This window comes from Oryzias latipes, chromosome 24 (genome assembly GCF_053564925.1).
Source record: "Oryzias latipes strain Hd-rR chromosome 24, Olatipes_Hd-rR_3.1".
Taxonomy (NCBI): domain Eukaryota; kingdom Metazoa; phylum Chordata; class Actinopteri; order Beloniformes; family Adrianichthyidae; genus Oryzias; species Oryzias latipes.
The window spans coordinates 15,543,271-15,570,345 of record NC_136260.1 but is presented as its reverse complement, the minus strand read 5'-3'; the positions used below and the strand labels follow the sequence as shown (position 1 = coordinate 15,570,345).

Below are 27,075 nucleotides of genomic sequence, written 5' to 3'. Positions count from 1 at the left end.
TGTTGTGAACCAGGTATGTTTATTGAATTCCAGGCTGCACAAACACCACACACCACACACACACACACAAAAGAGTCAGCATCAATAGGAAAAAACTGCATCCTGATCTAGATAAAAAAAATAAAAAATAAAAGACTTGCATGCACGAAGAGGAGAACAACAGGAACATGAGCATCATAATCCAACATAAAGTCATAATGGCAATAATCTAATCTCAACAATAAAATTGTAAACATGTCAGTGCATTTAGAAAATCAACTTTTAGTTCAATGTCATTAGTTGACGGATAAAGAACAGAAAAAACACAATCAGGACTTTGAAATCTGCATTTGATCAACACATCCTTAAAAAAATCTATTTACACAAATAATTTATTATTTTGTACATTTTCAACAGCATTTATTATAGGAATCAAGTCATATGAAGAAAAAAGCAGGGGTAAATAGCACAGAGCCAACAAATAATCCAAAATATCAAAGTTACTCTTTTTTTCTGCTTGTTGGTTTTGCATAGTGTCCATATTTTCCAGTTTTCGTAGCTTGCAAACAATTGAAAATAGTAAAAAATAATTCAAGTGAATCCTCAATTTTAGACATAACCTCACTCCTTCTTTTCTAAGAGCTGGGAGGGGGGGGGGTTGAACAGCAAAGAAAGAACTAAAATCCCATTTCTAAATGCCGTGTACTTAAAAAAATAAAAGCATGGACTTTTGTATAAGATTTAAATATATAAAAAAAGCTTCAATAATATTTTTTTTTAGAATAAAAAATGTCAATATTTGCTGCTCTCACTTTAAAATCAATTGTTTCATCCCTTCATTTATAGTGCTGTTATAGCCCCTCCCCTTTAATTTTACTATTAAAAAAAATGGGGACCCTGCCCCCAACCTTTCCAACGGCTATAACTGGGCTTCATCTTTTCAGTTTATGGGTGGGTGACGGGTGTGCGGCAGTGTGAGTGGGGTTCTCAGAGTGCAATGATGGAGTTTGGCGAGCAGCGCCTTCTGACGGAGCAGCACAAAGCCGTCAGTGCAGTAATGGGCCGTCACTCACTTGTTAGAGTTATTGCAGTGTATGTGTGCGAACTTATGTCAGAATCAATGAAGCATAAAAAAAGGACACTGCTGCTTGTTCGAATCCCTAAAAATCGGAGATCTTGTCAACGCCGTTAACGCTTTTAGAATAAAGAGATTCAGCATTAAAAAAAAAGAATCTGAATTTACTGTTTATTCGGGTCTTTAAGTGGAGGGAAATCACACAACTTTAGCTTCAAGTCTTCCCCAAATGCATCATTCGGGCCATTCCACTGAGGCAAAGAAGGGGTGGGACTTGATATCATCCACCCCCCCAACGCCTGCCCCAAGCCTCTCCGTCGGGTTGTACTGGAGCAGCTGCAAAGGAGGGAACAGCAGACGCCAACAGGCGAACATCAGAGGAAACATGGCAATATTAGGAAATATTTCATAGAAAGGAAGCAATCGGTCCTAAGGATATATGACACCAGAACCCAAACATGTCAGTCATGAATAAATGCTTCATTCATTCATGTCGGATTTGTGTCGCAGTAAGCAGGAAATTCAGACTAGTATCGATATTAATCTAAAGATCATCAGACTAAAGACATCAAGAGGACATTTCCATCATCAAAAGGTGTTTCTCTGAAATAATATCTTTAAACAGTTTTATAAAGTTGAGTTGCACATTGTATGGTTGTAGCTACACCCTGATTATTTTAACACTATTTTTTTTAATGGAGGACATTTTTCCCTTCTTTCTTGCAGATTAAAATGGTTCTTTCTATAAAGACAAAGTTCCTCCGTTAAAAAAAGGAAAGAAATCTTTGGCTGACAGCTCAATATAATTGCATTCAAGGGCCCAAAATCTGTTTGAATTTATTTAAATATATGCCCAGTCTTAGATGATAAAAATGTATTTTCTTCAAAAGGGGAACTGAACTAATTTAGTAAATCTGTATCAAATCATAACTCATGACAGTTTTAAAGTGAAAAAGCTTTAATCACAAAAATCTGAGATTAAATTGTGTAAATAAAGTTTTTATTTTGACTATGAATAAATATAGAGCAGGTATAACCTACAAAGAAATACAATAATAAGAAGTGTTGGATAGTTTTTTTCTTCTAGTGCCTTAAACCATATTAGTTTAAAACTATAAAATACATAAAAATCCCCAAAAGAAGCTAGAAAATATTTTAAAAGACTTTATAAAACAAGATTTAATAAGGAAATGGTCTACAACTTTCTTTAAGAAAAAACATCTATAACCTTTGCAAATTAGGAATTTGTTTGTGTCTAAAAAGCATATATTTAAGAAAAACGTCAAATAAACCATTTTTAGCAGTAAAAGGATGACGCCTAATTATTGAGTTTAAATAATTGAATAACAGACGTTCTATTACAGGACTTAAAAATACTGACATTAATAATTAGCTAATAGCTTTAATTGTCTCTTAATGAGGAAATCTGTAAAAGCAGGACAATAAAAAGCTGATCATTTTATAATTTTATAAAAATGAATCTAAAACGTAGTAAACAAAGACATAAGTAACTGTTACGACCCCAGGTAGACAACAATGTATAGATTTACAGTATAGAAAAGTGCCTGTTTTTTAAGCGAGTGTTAAAGTTTTAAGGGCTGCAAGTTCCTTAACAAAATATATTATTTTTGTTATCTGACGGGTGTTTGTAAGAGCAAACTCTTTTTTCCATAACCTTTTTGTTCCCTTGTTGTTAAAGAACTTTATCTGGGTTTTTTTAGCCATGCCCGACCCCCAGCAGCAGCAGAATTCATTGGTGAGAGCCGACAAGAGCGTGCGGACCCCCACCTGTTCCAGCAGAGACCTGGCCTCCTCTGAAACAGACTCGGGAATGTTGAGAGCGGTGTGGCGACCGATTCCTGCTGGATGGCAGCGCAGCAGCGACTTTTCAGAGGATGAGAGGAGGGGGGGGCGAAAGACGAGAGAGATAACCATCAAAATAAAATAAAATCAAAAAAGGGAATATTGTGAAACCCACTGAGCCTCAGGTTCTCATGAGAGCAGCAGAACTGGAAAAATAGGAGGAGACCAAAGAGCGAGAGCACCTGAAACAACACAGATCACAGCAACCAGGCTGCTGATGTCACCGCTGTCAGGGAGAAAAGCACAGGAAGAAGAGAAGCATTTTTGTTTTTGCTCGTTTGTTCTGCGTTTTTACAGAAGGGGCTTACAGGAAGACGCAGAGGCTAATCAGCTTCAAATGCAGAAATTCTGCCAGTTTTTTTTCGGAGTAAAAGTTTGACCCGTCAAAGTGCTGGAGTGGAGCTGGAGCCACATTGTTAAACTCACCGGGAGAGAAAGTGAACCCCAGACCTGTAAAAGCTTTCCTAACCACAGAACAGGCTGAAATAATTGACAGTAATCCCTGCACACTGCTGCGGCCCATCTCTGAGAGCAGAATGGAAAGTGCCAGAGAAGTAGAGCCGTAAACAGTTTGTGTGTTCGCACTGTGGGACTGTGTGTGTTTTTCTGCGGGCTGGAGCTGTTGCCTCCCCTGATTCCTGCTGCAGGAGTTCTGGCTGCGCTCCTCGCTGCAGTTAAGACCGCTTCAGGCGAGATCTTATCCTGCAAGGATCAAGAGACACCGTGTGGCTGTGTGTGTGTTTCTCCTTGCCAGGGCCATGCAGAGATGTAATCATCAAAGAAGACATCTGTGTGACTGACTTTCCCCTTGACTTTGTCTTGAAACTCCCAGGTAGTAAGGTGTGTGATGTTAAACAAAGAGAAACTTGTCCTCAGTTTAAGTTCTTTTGAACTTTGACCTTTACAAAAATGGATGGTTAAGTTCACAGAGGCTGAATCTGTTAGATTTGTTTTTTTTTCTCGTCTTAGAAGACGAGTTCTGCCCAAGCTGCGACGCCGGGAGACCTGCTCAGGTCTTCACCTCTCGTGCTGATCTGAGGTCGGCGTGCTCCGAGCTCAGAGCTGCTCCAGGAGCCAGCAAAGAGCCCCGGAGAGAGGTGACCCCCACGACCCGGCAGATGGAGCTCAGGCTGGGAGAGAAAGTCACACCGACACCCCTGGCAGTCCCCGAGAACCAGAGTAAAAGACCGCAGCCAAGACGCACCTCACACATCCCCTCCAAAACAAAAACAACAAAAAAAACCCCAGCCGCCTCAAACACACGCAGGCGGACACGCGCGCACAATCACACACAAGCTGGCATGACCATAAAGAGTGTGAGAGAAGTGAACGCCAAACACCTACAGACATCCCACAACACCTCAGCAGCAGAGATAAAAGACATTTGTGGACTTTTTTGACTCACCACGCCTGTCAGGAGCTCAAAGAGGACGGCTCCCAAACTCCACCAATCGCATGATTCAGTCTCCTCGCTGATGCCTCCCACCTCTAGGAAGACAGGAACGAGACGCTCAGCTCCGACTAATCATTACAAAAATCACATCATTCCAGTCAGAACATTCCAAATATCTTAATTTTCATAACGAAATATTAAAAAATCTATTTCAAAAATGTTTTTACTGACAGAAATGTGAGCAAAGTCTCACACACACAATCGCAAAGTGTGTGTCTCATAAAAGGGCGATTTGCATAATAAAAAGCAGTTAAATTGAGGAAACCGTCTGTGCTGCAACTTCACACCATCTGCATGACCTGACCCCTCCCTCTCTCACACACACACACACACACAAGCACACACACAAGAGATGTGAAGCAGGAACACTTGGGGACAGAGTTTTCCTTTGTGGTCGGTTTACCTTCAGCTCAGACATCCTTATGATTCTCTATTAGCTGTTTTGATTCATTGCTAATGACTGTTTAGACCGTGAAAGCGCAAACAAACGGATGAATTTGATAACATTTCTAATAATAAACATAAAAATAAAATAAAAATCTTTGGTGGATTCTCATCAGAAATGGATGGAACTCTTTTTTCTTGAAGACAGACGTGGGGCAGTGACAAAGCCCTCTAACTTTGAGCGTTTCGTGGGGAGTTTGTTTGTCCAACTTTCAATAAAGTTTTCTGCTTTACAGCACGCCTGACTAAGACCCAACATGAGGAAGACAGAAAAACAAGAGCGCCGGTCATTTTTTTTTATATGTTCCACCGGGTGCCAGATGGCCACATGTGCAGCTCTTTTCTCCAGAGGGAGGTATGGGATGGGAGGGGGGGGTTTGGTCACCCAGAAGACCGAGACCCGGGGTCAGGGCCGGGTGTGCCCAGAGACCAGGCTCCTCAGCTGTGGGGAGCGCATCAGACAAAGACCCCTCATCTCCTTGAGGCTGCTGGGAACTCCAGGGCTCTGAGCAGCTCTCTTGCAGCCAAGGTTAGAGAGGTCCATGATACGACTTGCATGTCTGATGCACACATTTGTACACAAACGCACAAGCGAGCAGCCGGTCTTCAGGGCTCCCCAGGACCACTGTTTTGACAGACAAGGGGAGAAGATCGTCATTGAACGGACTAGTGATACCTGTGTAGTTATGGGCTGGAGGGAAGAGACAAGACACACATGCGCACACACACACACACACACACACACACATCTCAGAGCAAGGTCGATGTCATCACAATGGATTAATGTCTAAGGAGCTGCAGGGAGATTACAGTGGAGCTGGCTACACTTACCGCTCTGTCAGAGTGAGGAAGGGAGGAAACCAGAGAGACAAAAAGAGGTTGGGAAGGGAGAATTAACTACATCCAGAGGGCATGGGTCAAAGAGAGCACACCTTACAGTCAGTGCATGATGTGTGCACGCTGCAGACAGGACAAGAGCCACACCAACCTGGCATCTGCCTCCAAACCAGCAAAGGGAACATTTCTACCACTCTGAGAGAACACTGGAGACCGTTGTGGAGGACAAATAACCCAAAACAACAAAGGCGGTTCACATAGTGGCCTCTTCTCCTTTCCTTTTCCCCTCAACAACGCAGTTCCTCCAGCTTTCTACCTTAGCCGCAGTCCATCTCCACCCCTCATGAGAGCCATAAGGAACTTTCTCTCTTCTCCTCTCAGACAGACTTCCCCAAAAATGTAACCGATGAACATCGCTAAAGGGGAAGTCAAGCGTGCGCAGGTAGGAAAGGAAAAGAAAAGTCTGTGTTTGGAAAACCACTTCAGGACGACAGAGCACTTGAATTTGCAGCTATGAGGGGGAGAGCCATCGAACAACAGCACAGTCAAGATTTTGGAGCATTATGTCAGAAACGTATTCAAATTCAACCGATATTCATTTGAATATGTTCATAAAGTCTTAACGTTTTCTTTCTTTTGATGCTCACCATCTCAGACCTGCAGGGAAGGTGGAGCGGCTGTCTGTCATCACCGTGACGTCTCAGAACAAATACCCAAAGTGTAAAGCAGAAGTACAGCCTACAGTATAATACCTTCTTTGAAAAGCCTTTTGGAAAAACAATGAGATGACAGCTCGCCGTCAGAAGAGGAAGTAAACCTTATCTTTTATGAGATCGTGCGTGGCCGAACAGGTGAAAGGATGGCAGAATAGGTCTCCGTAACTGCCTTGTTATCTCACAGAGGAAGAGGACTGAATTTCCCTTTTCTTAGACGACGAAGACAATCAGTTTTGCAAATGCTTCCGGCTCAACAGAACAATGAACTGTTCTTATTTCTGCTTAAAGTAACCTAAAAACTTATTTCCATTCAAATGTGTCATGTGATGTTTATTCGTGAAGACAAAAGACACAATAAATAACCACAAACAGATGATTTTTCCAGTCACAATATTTTCCAGGTACACTCCCATGTTATTTTGGGTGTGAATATGTGTTTTAAAAACATGCTGTTCTTCTTCCACACACACACACACACACACACACACACACATGGAATTAAAGCAGCCCCCCCCTGTGTTTGGTTTCTGGCAAACAGTCATAAATCTGTCATCAGATATGAAGCCACTGCTGGAGCTGACCCTGTCTGGATAAACAGCTCTGCATAACAAGGGCAGGAGAGACACGGCGTCTCAGCTCCGCTCCGGAGCGCTCACTCGCTTCTACGGGAAGAAAAAAGGGAAACCAAGCGAAGTGAGTGATGCTCATGATTGTGCTTTTTGTCATCGTTATTGAACTTCAAAAATGACAACAACAAAAAAAAAGACTTGTCTGTGTTGGACTTGAGTGGTCAGTGCATGCTGACTTTCTTTTAGTGGTGGCGTAAGACGCCTCCTGCTGGTAGCTGATGTGAATTACATCCAAGAGTCATCATGGGATCAAATCAGGTTCTGGAGGCCTTCCAGTCGGTCGGAGTTCCTTTATCATCCACAACGTTCACAACTGTTATGTCTTTTCAAATTATAGTGTAGCTTTAACCCCTTCGTGCCTGAATTTATTTCCAACTACACTACTTTTTTGGACTCTAAGTTGCAGTTTTGGCAGTTTGGCCAGGGGTGTGACTTATACCCAGAAGCGACTTATATGTGATTTTTATGTGACGCCTGATCTGAATAAAAGTGCGTCATGTAAACACGCCATTTACATGACGCGGTTACATACTCTGCCCGATTGTTGATCCGATCGTGGTGCATATAAACAGTTTATTCCGATCGGGTCACTACTGCTCGGGCTTTTACGTCATGCATAGACGGAGTGGCGCACAGTCCTGAGGAACCGTGTAAACAATCATGTGGATTTGTGTTTACAGTCATGTCCACACAAAATAAAGGCTGAAGTTCTTCCCACATCTTTACGTGCAGCTCAAATGCACAGATGTGAACTGCATCCAGGGCTAAATGTTGTTAGCACGTATTAGCCTAATTCTCACCCTGCTTCTTCCAGGTTTGTTTGGCCAAGAAGGCGGCACTGGCCGATTAAAAAAAATTATAAGCCAACAGGCACTTAAAAATAATCATAATTTGCCGCAGCTTTGTTTGTTTACAACGGAACTCGCTGGGGTTAAGACTGGATTTTTAAAATAAAAAAAAGTACAAATGTTCATAAGGAAAAGTTTCAGTGTGCACTTCTGTTTTTTTAAATGAGTTTCAAGATCAGTTACCATTTACATTTTCAACCATATGTTTAACTCTTGTACTTTAGTGACATCTAAAATTTATGACATTTTTGTTACTTTTAGTTAAAACCTAGACATCTTAAAAAAAATAACAATCAGTGGGTTCGGTTTCATTGATGGTGATGTTCTGACAGTCAGAATACAAATCCTTTTCCTTTTCTTGTGAAGAATCGAAACGGCGATTTTAGATTTTATGTTTAGAGTCAACCTTCTTAGATTTGTATTTTTGGAGTTTGAAGCACATTTTTTTACTCCTCAATCCTGGATATGTAATGAAAAAAATTCAAACAGATCCATCAAGCGTGGAGCAGAAACATTGGGCAAAAATGTGCCACCTACTGATGTAAAAATACACGTGCACGCCCGAGCATGCGCGCACGCACGTCGGCCACACACACTAAAGTGCTAAGTAGGGGCTTGGTGCTGGAGTCTAGTAGCAGTTTGTTTTAGACAGCTTTTAAACAGCATGCCAGAGCTGCCGCAAGTCAGCTGGGAGCAAAGCAGAGTCGCAGCACACTGCTAACATGCGGCTGCACACCATCGCCCTCTGCAGGGCAAAGGCGGAACTACACGCTCCAGACTCAGTGGTGCCAAGTTTCATTAAAAAAAACAAAACATTACAGTCAAATCTATTTTTTATACGCGCTCAAGTTAAAAGGGAGGGGGTTTCTTGAGTTTTGAGAAACTATAATTGTAAAAAACTTTTTACTAGTTAAAAAGCTTTGCGGTGCTTCTAAAATGTGACATCTAGAAGGGTCTCTAGTTATTGTTTCCAGGAAGGACTACATTGAAGGCCACAAATGGCCCCAAAAAGTAAGTCGTAATTTTAAAAAGTGCCTGTTTAGGAGCAGTTTACCTAAGTGGGATCTAAGCTCCACAATCAGTCAATAAGTTGACGGCATCTAAAGCATAAAAGTGCAAGAAACACGACCCATGTCTCACCTGGAGCACAGAACATGCTGGGGACGGCCTCCTTGTCACAGGACTCTTCCACGTCGTACCAGCTGCAGAAGTAGGTGAGCTGAACATGACCTGGGATGAGAAGACAGAACAAGCGTTTGTTAAGCGTGCACACTGAAGTCTTCCACCCTAAAATACACTTTGTTGGCATGACTCAGCGTTTCAGGCTGTTGGCCCGAGCTCCGAAATGCTTCCACGCCACTCTGCCTCTCCACATCCCTCTGCAGACGTTTCAAGCAAACAGCCGATGCGATTACTCTTGCTTAGCTGCTACCCGTTGACGCCATCATTAGAACTAATGGTGTCATTAGGTAGCTGTAGCCATTAGCCCGGACTAGCCAGACTGATGCACCACAATACAGCGTTGATGGGCCCTTTAGAACAATAATTACCACCAGGGAGACGAAAACAGCCACTCAGCTAATTAGATGCTTGTTGATAACGAGGTAGAGAGGGATGATTGCAGGACGACAAAAGAACTTGTTAAGAGGGAATCAGTGACCTCATGGTAAAACAACACTTTTCCTTCTAGAGGAGCCTCCATCTAAATCAATAGGTTAGATTGTGATTGATTGATTGATAAAGGACTTCTGTCTTTAACAAATCAAATTCTATCCCATTTTTTTTAACAGAGCTAGAGTTTATGAATACTTCCTGAGAAGATTTCCTTTTCTTTTCACACTCCAATAGCCAAATAAGGTCGTTTTCTTTTTTTTCTCCCAGAAACACATTTATTCAGGCACAAAAAAGGTTTTTACCCAGAGGATGGGTCTAACCTTGGTGGTCAAGAAGGATGTTGTTGGGGTTCAGGTCCTTGCAGATGATGCCCTCTTGGTGCAGGCAGCTCAGAGCCATCACCAACTCTGCAGCCCAGCTCCGAACAAACTCTTCTGGAATATGAACTTGAGATGCTGCCAGGGAAAGCTCGTCCAGCTCTGCAAACAGGCGGGACACGTCTTTCTCGTGCGCACTGCCATCGGCCTTGGAAAGAAGTTCCGATCTTTCTCCATCGAGGCCGAGCAAATTTTCAAACGGTGCACAGGCGTGCGCCCCGTCCATGGCTGGGGGAGAGTCTGGGCCACTACGGTCTGGATCCACATCAGTGTTTAATGTGGTACATGGCTCTAGTTTCTGATTCGCTGTATCTGGAGTGAAGGAGTCAACATGGAGGTCGCCAGTTTGACCTACAGGGGGATCATGGACTTTTTCCGGAGCTTCCTGGCTATGTACCAAGCCGTCGTCCAATAGTGACTCCAAAGGAGGTGACAAAACACTTGAACCAGCAACTGCAGAGTCTACACAGAACAGAAAAGGTTTCTGCTGATCGTCTCTGTCCTCAGGCTGACTATGAAGCTGCAAAACGTCCGGCTGGATGCACTTTTGGGGGGAAGCTGTTACTTCAAGCCCCAAACACACTCCTGAGGTTTTCAGTTCCTCCTGTGCAGAGTCCTGATTCCCGCCCACAGCTGGAAGGTTTACGAGTAAGTCAGGTGGACAGGCCTCCTCCTCGACGGCGGCCTCCTTAAACGAGATGACAGGCACTGACTCGTTTGAGCCTTTATCGCTACAGTCCAGCCCCCAAAACTCCAAAGCAGGACCCCTCACTCCCTGAGCCAGCTCTGGAAGATTCTCTGTGGTGTCTGAGCCCAGGTCACATGTAGAAAACGGCGGCGTCTGCTTATGAGGAGCTGCTGAATCCAGGCAGGTCACTTCGCTTGCGCTGTCTTTACTGTCAATGCGGAAAAACTCCATCGGCGTGTGCTTGGACTGATCCAATGAAAGAGGCGCAACGGGGGAGCGTAAAGGACTGAAAACGTCACTTTGCTCATTTTCTTCGCTGCGACACTGCTCACTGTTGGGGGCGTGGACACTTTTCTCAGACAACTCGCCGAAGAAGCCGAGTTCCTGCGAGCTGACGGGTGAGGAGAGGCTGTCGTTGCTCATTAAAGAGTGGCTTTGCGAGGACCTGGTGGTTGCAGCAGTCGGCACCTCCAACGAGAGCATGTCCTGTTCACTTTTGTCATCATCGTCTTCCTCTTCCTCCAGTGCATCTGGTTCTACCTTGTCCTGCTCATACTCATTGCAAAGAGTCAAATAGCTGTTGGTACACTCCTCCTCAGACGTGGCTCCAGAGTCTGAGCGAGCCCACGTTGGTTCAGCGACTCCAGGAGGGAGGGAGCTTTTCAGAGGAGACCCAAAGGGCCGCTGCCCTTCCTCTTGCTGACTCTGATGACAATCTGAACCAGCAGCAGGACCAGGATCAGTGCTGCCTGAGTCCACTTCCAATCGTGGTATTGTGTGTTGAGGAGAGTGTACGGCGGCTGTGTGGCTCTTCTGGATGAAAGGGATGTCAAAGCTGTCATCTGGGCTGGACTTATGAAGGTATTTAGTGATGTGAGACCAAAGCTTTCCCCCTGAAGATAACAGGAAGACAGCATTACCAACAGTACAGTTCACGGGGCAGAGGGAGAAAGAGCATAAACTCAAGTAGTGATGGTCCTCTATCTCAACCGTTGTGGATGGGTGGTTTATGAAAATGTCTTCTTCCAGAACTCATTTCTGACTACTTTGGTTCCATCTTGTGTAGTTTGGGTTTTCCCTCTAAAGTCTAAATGGGATGCCTTCTCTTGAAGCCTTACCTGGATAGTTAGTAATAATGTATCAAGCTAAAAAAAACTAAATGGTTTTGTTTTTGTTGAATCCTCAATTGATTCCGATTCAAAAAGTCAAATTCAATCCAATTTGAATCTGTTTTTATACATTTGGTATATTTCCCTTCAAACAACAACTATGCATAACTTTAAAGTAAGAGTTTTAACATACATTACATAGTAAAAGAAAAGATGGGCCCAGCATCAATGAAACTTTTCTTGCTTATAAAACAAACAGTATTTTTCTTCTTTGTTGCACGAACAAAACAATTTTGATTAATAAAAATGAAATGAACATTGGCAGAGCAAGTAATAAGTCATATTTATTTTTTCTGGTGACGGAGGACAAATATAAAGAAAATTAAGCTTAAAATTGCATTTCTGAGTCTTTCTTTATTCAAAATATTGTGAATCGGGAGCAGATGAACGAAAATGTTAGAAAAAACATGTAGTTGTGACATAGAAGCTATAATCTCCCAGCTCTGCTCCATTCTGATGCATCCACCTGCAGACAAATAGATCCATGTACATCTTTTGTTTTCCTCGTCTGAGCTGGAATCTGGATCAGAACTGCACCGGTACTGTTAGGTTGGGGTAGTGAGAGAGCATGCAAACAGAAGGATGTTTGGAATTTCTAACAAACTACTGCCGCTCTGCAGAAACTATGTCCTAGTAAATGACACGGGTCTAAAAACGGCATAATCATAATTAAAAGGCCACTGGGACCACTTTCAAAATAGATCAAAAGATGATCGGAGTGGGACTCCAAGAACATTTTTTGAACAAGTTTTGTTCTCCTGCTAGATTATCATTTTTCCATCTGCATATGAAGTTTGTAAACAGATTTATAGCTTTTGTAAAACACAACCAATTTAAAAAATTAGACCTGAAAACAAACTGATTCATAAATGTACTTAGAGACATTAAAAAAGAAATTAATTCAAGCTTTTTTTAAGCACTTTACTGCAAGAATTCACCAATGTCAGAGATTTTATTAGAGTGTTAAAGAATCAAGCCTATTTTTGAAATTATAAAATATATAATTGCAATAACAAAATCTTGGCTTTAATTTCTTCTAACAAAAGAAAAACTTGTGGTTTTCTGTCTTATTTTATCATTTAAATGAGCTCACTTCCCAGGTGGTTTTAAATCTAAGATCCAAACTGACATCTTTAAAAAAATCTTCTCTTTTTTTTTTGTTCTGCTTTAGATCGTACGTTGTTTTAATACTCAAACTTTATACTTTTTGTTACTTCTATTCTTCACACTCACTGAGTTTCCTGAAAGGCATTTCAACTAAAATGAATTATTATCATTTTAGAATAAATATTTAGACAGAATTTATTGTTTTAAAGGGAGATCAATGCAGTTCCAAGCATTTTGTAAACCTGGAAAACACACCTTTTGAAGGGTTTTAAGGACTGTTAGCCGTTTTTTTTGCAGAGGAAAACTTGCGTAATCACACCAGCACGCAGCTGCGAGTAACAGGAAGCCAGCATCTGCTGGCGGGATGAGAATGAATATGTAGTTCACAGCGATGACAATGATAGCAGGAAAGCTGGATGGCTCAGAAAGTAAAATCCTCCACATGCTCTACTGTCCAATGTCACTCAGGTCACTGCCTCACCTGATCAGATCATCTCTGCCCTTTTCTTTAGATAAATGTGTTTGTCGACATACAGTATGAACTGCTGAAAAATACATTTCAGATTTGCTTTTGCTTTGACCATGCAGCCACAATGACTGAACACGTCAGTCTGTACTGTAAAGATCCACCTTTAAAGTCTAAACAACTTGTTCTTTTTTATCTGAAAACACACCACTGAAGCTTCTAGCTGCAGTGCAGACATTTGCTCAAAGTTCTTGGGACACATTTTTTTTCTTTCAAAAGTAGAAATCTCGACCTCTGTTCCCTGAAACAGAGAGCAGGGGTCACACAGGGTTATTGCAAAAAGCAAATAAGCGGTACAAACAAACCCACTGATGTCATTAATCTCTCACTGCAAGAAAAAGAAATGAGTAGAAAAGCCTCTGGAGATCTGACTCTTCACAGTCACTCCAAATGATTCTCTTCATCAGCCTAACCTGCTGTTCGGATGCTGACGCCTTCTTCAACTGTTACAAAAGATCAAAACCTCGACTGGATCCTTAACTGGATTGCCAGACAGAAACAAGCAAAGGGTCTTCTTTAGTTAGTTGCCCTGCAATGACTTTAGTTAGATTAGATTTTTTTGAACTCCACATAAAATAGATAAGGTTTGTTGGGAGCTTGTTCTTGTTTTGTTTAGTGCTAAATACGTTATTGGTGCATTCCAACGTGAAATTTAAAGGTGTGTTTGACTTGATTTTAAATCTTTAAAAAGCTGTTAACAAACCGGATATACTGTACTTGCAAAACTAAAAAACAAGGCTTTCAATTTGAACAATAGCAGGCAGGATGTGAAGAACCTCAAATGATGAAAAGGAGGTTTGAAGATTAATTACTGTTAACAACTACATATGAATGAAAACCGGATCATAAAAGATAAATTAGGAAAATTCAATTAAGGGCTAAGACAATAAGAGCTCGGATTTTACCTTCAGCGTACTGCAGCAGAAGAAAGATTGTGTCTTCACAGATGATAAACTTTCTTAGTTTCACCATGTGGGGCACCGAGTGAGGCATGATGGTCTTTCTGGGTCGCCCACAGTCGCTGCTTTTCCTCAGGCCCTGACATAGAAAAGACGGGAGGCAGAAAAAGAAGGTTGTAAGCAAGTAAAATATTAAAAAAAACAACAACATATGTTTATCAATAAAAAAAACCAGCACAGCAAGACAAGAAGAAGTTGACAAGCCCAAAGTCACCCCCCCAGGTCACCAAGCTACAATCAACTTAAAGAGAGCCGTCAGCTCCACACATTAAGTTCACATTGTGTGCATAAGTGTGCCGTCATTTGTGCCCACACACGCTGCACTGGCATCTGGCAAACGTCTCACACCTGAGAGCAGAGGAGCTGACGGAGACAGGGCCATTAGAATCAATTACAGCGGTCACACACGGCACCTCCTGGCTCTCCTCACACACAAGGATGCACAGCAAATCGCACAAACAATCAGCTAAAAATGACACTCACTTTCAGGATGAGCGTCTCCTGTGTTCTCTTGTCCATGACCAGCAGAACCTGCCATCACAAAAGGGACATCGTCTCTTTGGGTGAGGGTTGATTCTGGGATTTGATGGGTTTAAATCTCGTTAAGCTCAAAAATTAAAAACAAGAGTGATAAAATTCTAAAACTTGAGGTGTTTAGATTTATTTTTGTAGAAATAAACAAAAATTATACAAAAAAAACACAACAAATTAAAAAATCTGGAACAAAAGATGAGAAACGGTTGTTTATTTCTCTTTTCAAATGAGACACACATTCGGTTCCAACGTTCCCTAATTTCCTCAGCTTTGCAGCATATGTGCGCTTTGAAAATGTGTCATGGCAGCGGCGTGCAATGCATCACAACACCGACAAAAGTACTCAGCAGCGTCCCCACTGTCCAAAACCTCAGCTTCCACCTTTCGCATCTCACCTCCTCCTTCTGAATCTCATTTTTCTTCTTAATATCTTCATTTCCTCCCTCCATCAAGCCTCCTTCTCTCCCTGACATCTCAATTGCTCTTCTGCTACCTTGGCGTCTCAGGGGGGTGCTTGATTACGCCTGTGTGACCCGACATTTGTTTGTGCGCGCGGTGTGGCGGGGCGCGTTCTCTCCGTGCGAGCCTTCCTGGGACCAAACAGGTGCGGGCTAAATGGATATGAATGAAGCTTTGGGTAAACAGAGTGGCAATGCTAGCCAGGGTGCTAATATAATTAAGAAACAAACATCAGGGAAGGGGGAGGCGGAGAAGAGGAGCTTTGGGGGTGCAGCAGGGTGAGAAGCTCTCTCCATCTGTCCCCTCTGTCCTCATTTATAGTGAAAGGGAGAGGGGGAAAGCGCCTTTGCTGGAGGTTTTCGGTTGTTTTTTGCAGTTTGTTGAAGTATTTTCTAAATCTGTGCTCCAAGTCTTCCTTCGTGGATCAACACATAGCAGTGTTATCACCATTCTCCTCAGAGTTTTTATGGGTTTGCTGGACGAGCACCATAGATTCAGCGTCGAGTGTCATTCCCTCAGCTGCTTGCCAAGTCATTTCATGGCTGAGTGGTGAAGTTGCTTCACCGGCAGCTGGCTGAGGGGAGCGGCAACCCAAACTGACCTTGTGCTAGTCATAACTGACACTAAACATACACACACTCAACCCTTGCAATACATCTAGTAAATCTATCAGGTTTTATAGGCAGAGATAAGAGAGAGGGTCAAATAAGGAAAGGGCGAAAGGAGAAATGTGAAGATGGATTCGATCCAGGGATGGTTGTGATTACATAAAGGGGGGTCAGCTCAACCTGGAAGTTGATATTTGGACAATTCTGACATAAAATCAATGTTCAAATAAAACCTAAATATAAAACAACTCTTAATTTAACGTTATGACTTCGTAAGCTTCAAAATAAATGAAAGATGTGCTGGAAGACTCCTATAATACCTTATCTATAACGCCTAGCACCCTGTAAGCTGTCAGCTCATCAGACGGACTTTGCTGCCCTCCTCTGCTGGAAGAGCAGCACTGAACCCCAAAGGCCTTGTGGGAAATAATAAAAAAAAAAGGTTATAACTCAGACATTTTTAGAAGAGTGTATTTTTGTGATATTTTACACAAGTAAAAGGCATCATGAGGCTTGCGGTTCCACCTCACCACCGTTTGTGTGGATCCTTGACCCATGCTGCTTTTCAAAAAGTGACTGGATATTTGTTCAGCGCGCATCAAATACTCGGCCGTCTTCTTCTTCACGGCTTCTCTGCGCTCGGAGCTCGACTCCTCTGAAAAGAGGCGAATGGGACAAAACATTTTGATTTCCTTCTTAACCTAAAAACTCCCGCTTTAAAAAGAAAGATAGTGAACATTTCTACAAAATAACAGGTGAAAAACTTTTGTTCATCCAAATCCCCTCACATCTGGTAATTTTTATATTCATTAACATGATTTTTCATTGTTTTATTCTGGGAATTCTGGACAAACAGAGAGATTCCTTAAGACAGAAATCCTCATTTCTTTGTTATTTCACAATTAGTGGCTTTTCAAAATGTACTATTTTCAATATAGTGAATATGATATGAATATTTGTGATGTTTTGCGGTTTTCAGGAATAATTTCCTTCTGAAGTTTGCACATCGTCTGGGATTCCAAATCAGGCCTTTTTCAAAATAAAGATGTGGTAAGAAAAAAACTTCCAGGTGTGTCTTTTGGAATGGAGATTATTGACCTGTAGGTAAGACAACCCTCTGACCTTGCACTCCTTGCAGCAGCAGGTCGACTCCACTGCGGTAGTATGAAAAAGCTGCCTGGTAGTCCTGATGCTTTTCCTTTTCCACAGCCAAACAGATCAGCTCACTTGCTTTTTCAAGGTAGTCAGACTTCAGATCTTTGGTGTTGGCTGCACTGGCTTTTGTCAGGCCGGTAGGGAGGAGCGGTGTTTGGCCTGGCCGGGTGACCTCAGAGAGATGGGCAGAGGAAGCGGGAACGGGGGCGGAAGATGGCGTGTGGCGCTCGTGAAAGGAGGGCAAACGAGGGCTGCAACTACTGCTAATATTAGTGGCTCCCCCGTGTGGCTGATTTGGAGAAGTGTGACCTGAGGTCATGCCATCATCCAACCCGACTAAAGAGTCTGTATCGACAGCCAGGGAGGTCAGGTCGCTGTCGCTGGATGGACCTGAAAAGCCAAGGATTGCAAAGCAGCTAAGAAAAGTACTCATACATGTGCAGGGATGGTAATATCAAGTTGATTTACCTCCATAACCCGATGGGAGGGTTAAATCCTCCGCAGCGCTGTGGTCTCTTTGAACTAAAATGTAAAGAATTTCTTCATAAACAGCTCAGACATTGCAGCTCATTTTCATATTGTGGTTAGCCCTACCGTCAGAACTACAGTCAGATAAACGGTCAGCCAGGAAGTCAGAAAAAGGCTCAACTGGTCCAATAAGCTCTGATCCGTCGTGAACTTCCCCTCCCTGCTTTTAAGAATAGCATAATTAAAGAATGAAGGAATCAAACACCTGTGAGTGATCAAATGTGTGTCGATAGAAGCAGCACCTTGAAAAAGTCTTGAATATGCTGGCTGTTGTATAAAGCAGGAATATTAGCAGAAAACTGCAGGAGATCCTCTGAACACTGTCGTCTTTCTTCTACAACGGAATCGTCGAATCGACCTACGTTCGTGCACAAACAGAAACAACCCCCATGTGATCTTTCCATTTGAAGAGTTGGAACGACAATTAGTCAATGACTGAGCAAATAAACATTTTTTTTTTCTTCTTTTTTTTCTTACCAAATAATTTGGCTTTAGCAAATGGAGGAAAGAGCTCGGACTGGCAACAAACGTTTTTGTGAAGAAGCCACAGATTCTGGTGAAGCTTCCGGAAATCGCTATATCTCTTCCATACGGTTATCTGCACAGAAAAGATAAGATAAAGGAAGTCAGAGAAGATGTTGACTGAAGAGAGACCAAGAGAAATCAATAGCTTCCTGTTTCGAGACACATAAAGTCATCATCTTTGTTTGACTAGCACAACATAAATATGAAGAAAAACCCGTCCTTGAGTTTTGTGGACGTGGCTTTAGCAGTTTTAATCACAATCTTGTGGCTGGATGTTGAAAATAAACAGTAAATAAAGGAGTAAAACTGCATTACAGGGAAAACTGGGTAAACACTTTAGCTCCTAAACCGCAGCACAGTTTAGTAAAGGATGTGTATGCATGTCTTTCAAAACCCACACGTTAATTGACATCATGCCGGTTGAATTAGCTCTGACTGCAGGCTACACTGAATTCTTCTCTTTTCAAAATGCCAGAAAAAAACAAAACAATACTCCACATAGATGTGACAGTTTTCATGGAATTTTCCAAACAAAATTCATTAAATTAAGGCTAATTTAAAGTCAATTAGCATTGTTATTTTCCTTATTCGGTTAAATACATAAAAAGTCAGCATAAACAGTTGAGATTTGCTTTAAAAAAATCTAAGCAGAGAACAAAATGACAGCATAAAATGTGTTTGAGAAGTTAACCTTCTTTCTTTGGATAAATACGATGTAGAAAAAATAAACAAGTTTGATGCAAAGGTTTCTCATAGATGTTAACTTAGAGTCTAAATTCCCACAAAAGTATTTCAAATAACTCCGCTCCAAGTGTTGTATAAAAAACAGCACACAAGTTAGAAAATTCCCTCCTAAAGTTTCAACCAATACCAAACTACTGCTACACATCTTACCTCCTGGATATCTTCTGGGTTTTTCCTGGAGATTATCTGTGACAAATATAGAGCATAACGTTATGAAAACTCCTCACAACGGTCTGTTTCTACGGCAAGTCTTAGTGGGGCCTGGAGACACAGTTCCCAGTGTCACAATGACTGCCTTACTTGGAGAGCAAAAGATGGAAATCTGTGGCATTAGAAAGGGGACATCCCCAGCTGTCAGGGTGTGGAGGATGACAGCTAGGGGGCGACAAAGCAACCCAGCATAACCTTGAACTACCTCTAATGGAGTGTTTTTTTCTGATGTGCTAATGCACTGATGAGTGAGTGAAAGCCATTAGGTCAGAGAATAAAATATGTTTTACCAGCAGAAGATAACACATTCTCTAAAATCCATTACGTAATATGAAATATTTTGAAAATTAAGTTCAGTCAAATGAGCAAAAATAATTCTTGTTTTGTTTTTTTGGTCCGTGTGTCACAAAGGCATTTTTAAATTATATTGTATATCCATGATTAAAACAATAATCTATTAAAACACTGTAAAGCATCGCCTATCTCTTCTTTATCCACAGCGGGAACAAGGGGTTACCTGGAGCTTATGGGATGAAAGCAGTGTACCTTGGATACATTACTAGTTTACTAGGGTTTGTTTACCTGTTATTCATTCATTCATTTTCTATTCCGTTTATTCCCTTTCGGGGTCACGGGGATGCCAGAGCCTATCCCGGCCACTTGTGGGGGAAGGCAGGGGACGCCCTGGACAGGCTGCCAGTCTGTCGCAGGGTTTACCTGTTATCTACATAGAATTGTTTTAAACTCTGTATGTGAAAGTGTGACAGTCAGTTTATTTACTTATATATACAGCAAAGTATTGGTTGATATTATACAATGAACCTAGCCTGCTTAGTTTCAGCAGCAGGGCAGCCTTTAACATGAATCATTATTTAGGTTACTGAGATTGAAGTAGGGATAACTGCTTTTTTTGTTTTCATTTTTGTTATTAAATCTGTGCTGGACACTAATTTTGCTTCTGAAACTTTTTTTTTAGAACAAATTAGGACTATCTCCACCTAAAGTACCTCCTAATAAACACCTAATTAATAGATAAATTAAATAAATAAATACAGATTTAAATGACCGTCTTTTAACTTAGCCACAAATTCTTATATAATGTCCATTAGGCTTTAAGACTCAAAATATTGTGTAAAAAATGTAAACACATCAACACGTAGTTACGAGTCTCTTACACAAATCAAACCCTAATACCAGCACTAGCAAGCTCTTCTCTGCGTAAACAGGCGGTTATTTTACATACCATTCTAAAATGTCAACAAACACAATCCTAATTTACATTAAAGCTTGTTTTCCATACCCGAACAGCACTTTACATCCCCAGTACTTCCGTTGTTAGGGTGTAAACATCACATCTGTTAAGCAGCTCCTGCGAGCTAACAACAATTTAGCATCATGCTAACTGTCAGAGGCAAACCTTCCATTTACTCACTCGCGCGGTGACTTTGTAAACCGTATAACCTTTTCTGTGCTTCTTCGGGTCCGTGACTGTATAAAACCGAGCGAGTTCTCCACTTTCCCGCTGTGATATCATTCTGAGGATGACTACATCGCCGAAGCTAACACCCGGCTAGCCGCATTCATCCATTCTATGACGACAGCCACGGTCAGATCACCATCAAGTTGAAACTGCAGCGACTCCTTTAGGACAACCATATAACTACAAGCATTAATTCAGAAAATTAGTTGACAAGTTCTAAAGATAATGTTTAAAGCTCATTATTATTACACACACCTTATATGTGGTAAGGGTTTCTTCGTTGCTGTTCAACCATGATTTTTCTTTTTCTTTAATTGGATTACTACATTTGGGCTTCTTCGCTTCCTTTTGTTGTTATAGTTTGACAAATTGTGAATTTCCCAAAATAATCTATATGAAAATGCAGATTAAATGAATTTTCTTCTTTCTTGTTTTGAAAATTCATAAAAAATCTAATGTTTTGTTTCATATACATAAATGAAGACAAGGTTTCAGAGTCCTTTTTAGGGTTGATAAATCAAGATCTTTTTAATGAGATATTTAAAACTCAGACTGAAAAAAACTTCTGTCAATTTTAATTAAAAAAACTTTCCAGGTGAGACTTTGTTTTACAAAAAAAAAATCAATTTTTGCAGGTTACAAATCACTCATTTGTTTCTTATTTTTTCTTGACCTTTTTTTTTCTTGTGAAAAAAAATGAAAATGTACAACACTGTCACCATTCTTATTGCAAATAAAGTTTAGGGTAAAAAAAAATCCCTAAAGGTTAAATGGGCCAAAGTTTGAATCATTTCAATAAACCAAAAAAGTATTCTTACATAAAAATCATTAAGAAAAACTAAATAAAATTATGTCTAAAACAGTAAAGCAACAACTGTGCAGGAGTGAATATGATTACAATACAATTTTTTGCTTAATCAATTTTGTAACTCTTAAAATCCAGTCATTAAACTTCTAACATGCTCCAAAAACTGTTACTCCAGTCTATTAGAGACTTTTGTGTGCTGTGTCGATGCATTCGTTGCTCGTGTAATCCCTTTAGACAATCATCCAGAGCAGAGAAAGTAGGATTCCTCCTATGTTTGCAATCCAGGAAGGGCAGAGCTCGTTTGCTGCATTTTTAGGCTCACATTTAATAGTGGGAGACTCCATCATATCTCTGATGAAGGCGTTTGTGTACACCAAAGGCCTCTTCTGCAAGAACAAAGAACGTACAAAAAAAGTAAACTATCATTGAGAACCACAGACAAAAACAAACTAGTATATTATACTGTTAAGGAATTTATGGCAATGAAAATTAATTTATCTTAAAGTGAAACAGAAAAAATTTATCTATTGAGTCTTACTTTGGCATCACTGATGAACTGAATTTGTGGTAGGTTCTTTAACATTTCCTCATACTCTGCATGGTCGTTCAGGTCAGATGATCTATTAAATGTACATAGAATTATTAAAAAGGAGTGACTCAATGTCTGTGATTTATGTATTCATGGAGTAACGCTGGTCAACCCTTGTTTACATGCATCGAGTCTTACTGGTAATCTGTGGGGGACAAAAGCGTTGTGTTTGGTTGACTCAAGCATGAAGTGACACTGATTGCAGGGTAGTAGTAGAGAAAGGCCAGGCACATTTCATCAAAGGTGGATAGACCAATCTAAAACACAACAACCACATGTCATTTTATTTGCAAATGATAGACAATAGAAAACAAGCCGAATCTCTTTTTATTTCACAATAATAGAAAAGCTTTTCTGGACAAATCTGTGCTCCCTTCTCCTTTCACTTATCTAAATTATTTCTTCATTTTGCTATGTATTATACAGTTTTTATTCAAAATTAAACATATTACTTTTTCTCATTTAGTGCAACAACTTAAAAGCTTGAGCTTAGCTTCTGTTTCTAATTCTATCACTTAAAAACAAAGAAGAGAAACAGTGCAATTCTTTCTGTCATTATGACATTTTGTAGTGTAACAGGTTTAGAAGTATTTTAAATGACGACCTACCTTTGTAGGCCCAGTCCGATCTTCCGTGTTGTAGGTGCACTCCACAATGATTTCATCTCCCTGAGGAAACAACCAGAGAGTTCACACAAGTTGCATCTTAACCCTATTTTTGAGCAAAAGAAATAGCGAAATATCAATCTGTAAACTTATCATCAACATCACACAATCTTAATTTGTTTTTGTCATTGGAGAGCTTTTTTTTTTGTTACTTTGAGTTTGGCTGGAACTAACAAAACACCTCTTGCTTCATCTTGCCGTAAAAACATACCTCCATGACCGTCTTGATGCTTCCCAAATTTACCGTCTGTTGCATTTCAAAGTTGTAGTTTTCATTCAAACCCAAAAAGTCTATCTGCTTTCCTTTTCTGGGGAAATCACCAAATGCAACACATTTAACATCAATGTGCACACATGCAAGAATATGCTTGAATTCACTTTACATTCCTCCTTCTGTTAGCAGGGGCTGATGTAATAGAAGTATGCGTTTCTTACCTGAAGTGGCCAACTCGGACTTTTCTTCCAGCCAAGTGAGTGTGCAAGAGCACGGCAAACACTTGAAGGTCAGGCATGGGACTAACAAGCTGCAGGTTCAAACCAGCAAACAGGGCTGTGAAATTAAACACGCATTCTCTTGACTTTTACATCCATACACATACCTGAGAAAAATAGGAGGTGTTACAAAGGCCGTAGGTGTGGAATTCAGCGGCTTTTGGAGGGATGTTGTACTTCACTGGCAGGATTGGCAGCACACCGGTGTTTAAAATACCCACATCATGCTGCCGCAGCTGGTCTGTGTAGTACAGTCTCAGTCCTGAGTTGTCTATAACGCCTGTTTAGTCGTAGAAGACAGATAATGAATCGTTTGCAAACATAAATTGTGACTTTGAAGAAGCAAAACAAAAGGATGCACTACCTGCTTTCTGTTGTGGGTTGTTGTAATGGATCTCAAGCCTATATAAAATGTTCTTGTTTTCACCACCGATAGGAATACCAGCATTTTCAGGAAGCTCATATACCTAAGATTCAGAAACAGAGAAGCCTTAAGATGAGGAAAAAGTAGTTAAATTATCTTTCAGTGTAAATTTCTTAAGGAGTCAATGTTGCATTTAGTCTCAATTTATCGTGTGTTTTCATCCATACAGGTGGCGGTGGTGGAGAGGTAGAGCGCTCAACCTCTGATTGGAAGATTGCAGGTCACCACCCGCAGCAGAGCTGCCTTCAGTGTGTGAATGTGTGTGTGTGGGTGTATGGGTGAATGGGACTGTAACTGTAAAGCACTATAGGCCTTCTAAGAAGATGGTATGGTGCTATATATGTGTATACATCTATCCTAAAAAACAGTTTAAAAAAATTTAAGTTAATTAATATCAGCATTGTATTACTTCCATTGACTGTATCTGAGATCTAGACTGAGTGATCCCTCCTCCTCGCGTTCTAAACAGGAAGTACTTGCTGGCTCCAAGACACCAAAATTCCAGAGACTTCTATAGAGAAGTAAACCGCTGTAACTCAGTCTTTATATTTGTCAGATTAACCATTCTTGTTCACCTACCCTTTTTCAGCATGTTCTTGCTAATCCACATTTTTTTCCCGATATTTTTTCTGTAGTTCAATTTATTTATGTTATGAACTGGCCAATCAGGTGCCTCAATAAAAGTATGTGGTCTCACATTGAATGTTTGACAAATCTCCCAAACCCACTTTCAGTGGTAGAGGTGTGTACTATCAACAAGGTCACTCCTGATTGGTGCGAGCGGTTGACATAGAAACAAAGGCTTGGACCATCTTGGACCAATCACTGTTTACTAACTTCGTCTGGCTCCAACATCACGGAATCCATATTGCATAAAAAAAATAAAAAAAGGCGGCTGAATTGACATCAGTTGATTAGAGACAGAAGTTAGGTGTTTTTATGGGTGATGTCACACTCTCTCAGTCCAGTTCTTTTATGCAGCCAATGAATACTGTTGGCTTGTTTCCTCTTTCAAGACTGAAAAGACCTGAGATCTGCCCAATGTAAAAGCTGAGTGGAAATGCGTTCTTCCTCACCCCTCCTCCAGTTCCCCATGCAGCTACCACTCCAAAGCAGACGTCCCCCAAGTCACCCCTATAGCACGGATTTTCATATGGTGTTGTCACAGTGGGGGGGCAGTGGTACAACAGCATGTGGTGAACAATGTCCGGATTCTCAATCTCCGGCTCAATCTGATGAGAAAACAGAAATCAAGGTCTCATGTTTAAAAGTCAGGGACATTTTCCACATCTAATAAACAGCAAACTAGTTACCTGGTAAATGTGATGCTTTGTACTCAAGTCAGAAAGCTTCATCACTTTGCAGTGATAGTAGGTTTTGTTGGAAGGGACAGGGACCTGCAAGAGACAAAAGTCAATTAGAAGACAATGGATATCCTCCCTAGTCTTTGGTTCCTTCTGTGCAAACCGGCGTTCTCACATTGGTCACTTTAACGCTCAGATATGTTGCATTCGCGTTTGACGTCCTTGGCACATAGTTGAGCAGGTTCACCTCCTTTGTGCCTCTGCGAGGCCCGTGGTATTTGATCTCATCTGATGTTCCATAGGCGTAGATTAGTTTAATAGGTTGGGCCTGTAAAACAGCTCATTTTACAATGACAAAGCAAGAAAAAAAAAGAAATATCTCAACTTGAACACAAAACGGATTCTTGTAAACAGACCCTATAAGCTGAATCAGTGGCTGCTCAGGTTATTGTGAAGATCCTTATAGTTATGTTGCACAATATATATATAGTATTGCAGGCACAAAATGGAGAAAAAAATCTTTTGTTCCACTTAATTGTGCTCCCATTGTTCCAGTGTCAAACAACACCCAATTCAAAAAGTTAAAGTCCCAGTGATTGTCACGGACCTGGGTGTGTTAAATTTGTTCTCCGCATTTGACCCATCCCCTGGGGCAGCAGTGAGCTGTAGACACAGCTGCGCTCAGGTACCATTTGGTGTTTAACCCCCCCCCCCCAATCCAACCTCTTAATGCTGGGAGGCATTGGGTCCCATTTTAAGAGTTAGCCTGGATTTGAACTCACAACCTTCCAGATCTCAAGGCAGACACTCTACCACATAGCAACTGGGTTGGAATGAACCCCAATGTGTGTTAGCAATGGCGCAGAGGTAACTCCTGTTGGAAGGGCACAGGTTCGGTTGTTCCTGGTGGTCCAGGGCATTTTATATGTATGTGGATGTGTAAGTGAATGGGACATGTGACTGTAAAAGCGCTTTGCACCTTAACAAAGGTAGAAAAGCGCTAGATAAGTATAGGCCATTTACCATTTGACCCGAACAAAAGAAAGAAATCTTATCTGTACACCGAAGAAGGGGAAAAAAAAGAGGCTATCATGTTACGAAAATCAGACAAACTGTTTCAGACCACAGAGACTGAACTTTTTGTCCTACTTGTAGTTTAGAACAACAGTCAAATTAAAGACTTAATCGTACAGTAAATACATTTTCAGAAACAAGAAATATTTGTGCAGGTCTTACGGTAATATGAAAGTCTTCCTCATCACAGCTTTGAATAGCTCTTTGAAAGGTCATTATGGTTTGGCCATCATTTTCCATCATAGAGAGAAGAGTGTAGCTCTGCTCCTTATCCAGGAGAGGCATGACTTCCTCTTTGGCGTGATAATCCTGATGGACAAAAGGAAAACCCTCTCAGATGACATACACTTCCACATTTCCTTGTGATCAGACAAAACAGCATCATTTGTAATTCACGTAATTCATTGAAGCTTACATTAAAGTAGTTCCCATTTGGTCCAACTCCTCCAATGACAATATCTGCTCCATACATTTCTCCGCTTGGACTGAAGCCAAGGCTGATCCAGCCTGTTGAGTTGACCGCCAGCTGAAATGTAATGTTACCTTTTAGGTTGTCAAAGCCCCACTTTAAGCAGACCAAACGGTTTGGGTCCAGGTACTCCATGAAAGGCATGCCATCATCAGCTGCTGAGGTTCCTTCAGTCCAGGCTAACAAGATGGGAAAGAACAGAAGCAGAGCGGACATGATGTCTCCGAGAGGGGGGAACTCTTCAAACTGAGCACAATGCACGAGGAGTTCCCAAGCACCCTCCAGCCTCTCTAGTGCCACACCTGCCCTGCCAGATGAATTCAGGTGATCCAGGAAGAAATGCTTAGTCATTTAATGTTCACTGGAACAGACAATCTCACCAAATGTCTGTGCTCCCAGCTACTTATGGGCTAGTTTTACAAGTTCTTTTAGGGTGGGGGTTCAGCATTTAATATGTTTTTTAAGTAATCAAAGTAAGAAAGTCTAAGCTCTTTTGTCTTGTCTGGTGAAATATTTTAGAATCCCTTGGAAGAACCCTTTTCAGGTAGACGGAAGGCTTTCAAACCAAATTTGACAGTGAAAACAGTCCCTGACAGCTCCATTCCCACTGATATTCAGCTGTTTTCAGACTTTTGGTCCACAGAAAAGCTGCTGCTGAGCTAAAGTATTTGACATCTGAGCAGCAGGTGAAGAGAGAGCAGTAAAAGTAACAATGTCTCGCTT

General features: G+C 41.2%; 2 protein-coding genes and 1 long non-coding RNA gene across 5 annotated transcripts; 1 reads left to right on the top strand and 2 right to left on the bottom strand.

The window, feature by feature from the left end:
- On the bottom strand, positions 1–20,681 carry rps6kc1 (ribosomal protein S6 kinase polypeptide 1). 3 transcript variants are annotated; one of them, XM_078943068.1, is made up of 16 exons: positions 20,480–20,681; positions 18,988–19,023; positions 18,046–18,166; positions 17,811–17,926; positions 17,635–17,728; positions 17,509–17,562; positions 17,008–17,430; positions 16,419–16,540; positions 16,206–16,301; positions 14,768–14,815; positions 14,231–14,363; positions 9,779–11,416; positions 8,985–9,074; positions 4,323–4,405; positions 2,843–2,938; positions 1–1,390 (listed from the first exon to the last, which is right to left on the bottom strand). In XM_078943068.1, the coding sequence occupies exons 1-16, from the start codon at positions 20,579–20,581 to the stop codon at positions 1,289–1,291; spliced, it is 3,354 nt and encodes a 1,117-aa protein (XP_078799194.1). In that variant the 5' UTR covers positions 20,582–20,681; the 3' UTR covers positions 1–1,288. The 3 variants fall into 3 exon arrangements, with proteins under 3 accessions (XP_078799194.1, XP_011489958.1, XP_020570393.1); XM_011491656.4 differs by having other exon boundaries at positions 16,416–16,540; positions 20,480–20,680; XM_020714734.3 differs by lacking the exon at positions 20,480–20,681 and adding an exon at positions 20,348–20,456 and having other exon boundaries at positions 16,416–16,540.
- On the top strand, positions 6,928–23,794 carry LOC144990175 (uncharacterized). Its single transcript, XR_013654162.1, has 3 exons — positions 6,928–7,060; positions 22,990–23,059; positions 23,675–23,794. It is a non-coding gene; the product is annotated as an uncharacterized LOC144990175 (long non-coding RNA).
- Positions 21,028–26,820, bottom strand: moxd1l (monooxygenase, DBH-like 1, like). Its single transcript, XM_004083611.5, has 13 exons — positions 26,299–26,820; positions 26,046–26,192; positions 24,985–25,137; positions 24,819–24,902; positions 24,582–24,737; positions 23,446–23,548; positions 23,189–23,361; positions 23,025–23,113; positions 22,801–22,897; positions 22,533–22,592; positions 22,063–22,181; positions 21,874–21,955; positions 21,028–21,721 (listed from the first exon to the last, which is right to left on the bottom strand). Exons 1-13 carry the CDS (start codon positions 26,701–26,703, stop codon positions 21,566–21,568), a joined length of 1,824 nt encoding a protein of 607 aa, XP_004083659.3. The 5' UTR covers positions 26,704–26,820; the 3' UTR covers positions 21,028–21,565.
- Between the last annotated feature and the right edge of the window lie 255 nt (positions 26,821–27,075).

Coding starts and splice junctions, on each gene's coding strand:
- rps6kc1 (XM_011491656.4), bottom strand. CDS start 20,581: ATGATATCACAGCGGGAAAGTGGAGAACTCGCTCGGTTTTATACAGTC. Junction 17,563..17,634: donor ATCTGACTGTAGTTCTGACG/GTAGGGCTAACC, acceptor TTTACATTTTAG/TTCAAAGAGACCACAGCGCT. Junction 14,364..14,767: donor AGGAGACGCTCATCCTGAAA/GTGAGTGTCATT, acceptor TTTCTATGTCAG/GGCCTGAGGAAAAGCAGCGA.
- moxd1l (XM_004083611.5), bottom strand. CDS start 26,703: ATGACTAAGCATTTCTTCCTGGATCACCTGAATTCATCTGGCAGGGCA. Junction 26,193..26,298: donor CAAATGGGAACTACTTTAAT/GTAAGCTTCAAT, acceptor TTTGTCCATCAG/GATTATCACGCCAAAGAGGA. Junction 25,138..26,045: donor AGGAAGACTTTCATATTACC/GTAAGACCTGCA, acceptor GCTGTTTTACAG/GCCCAACCTATTAAACTAAT.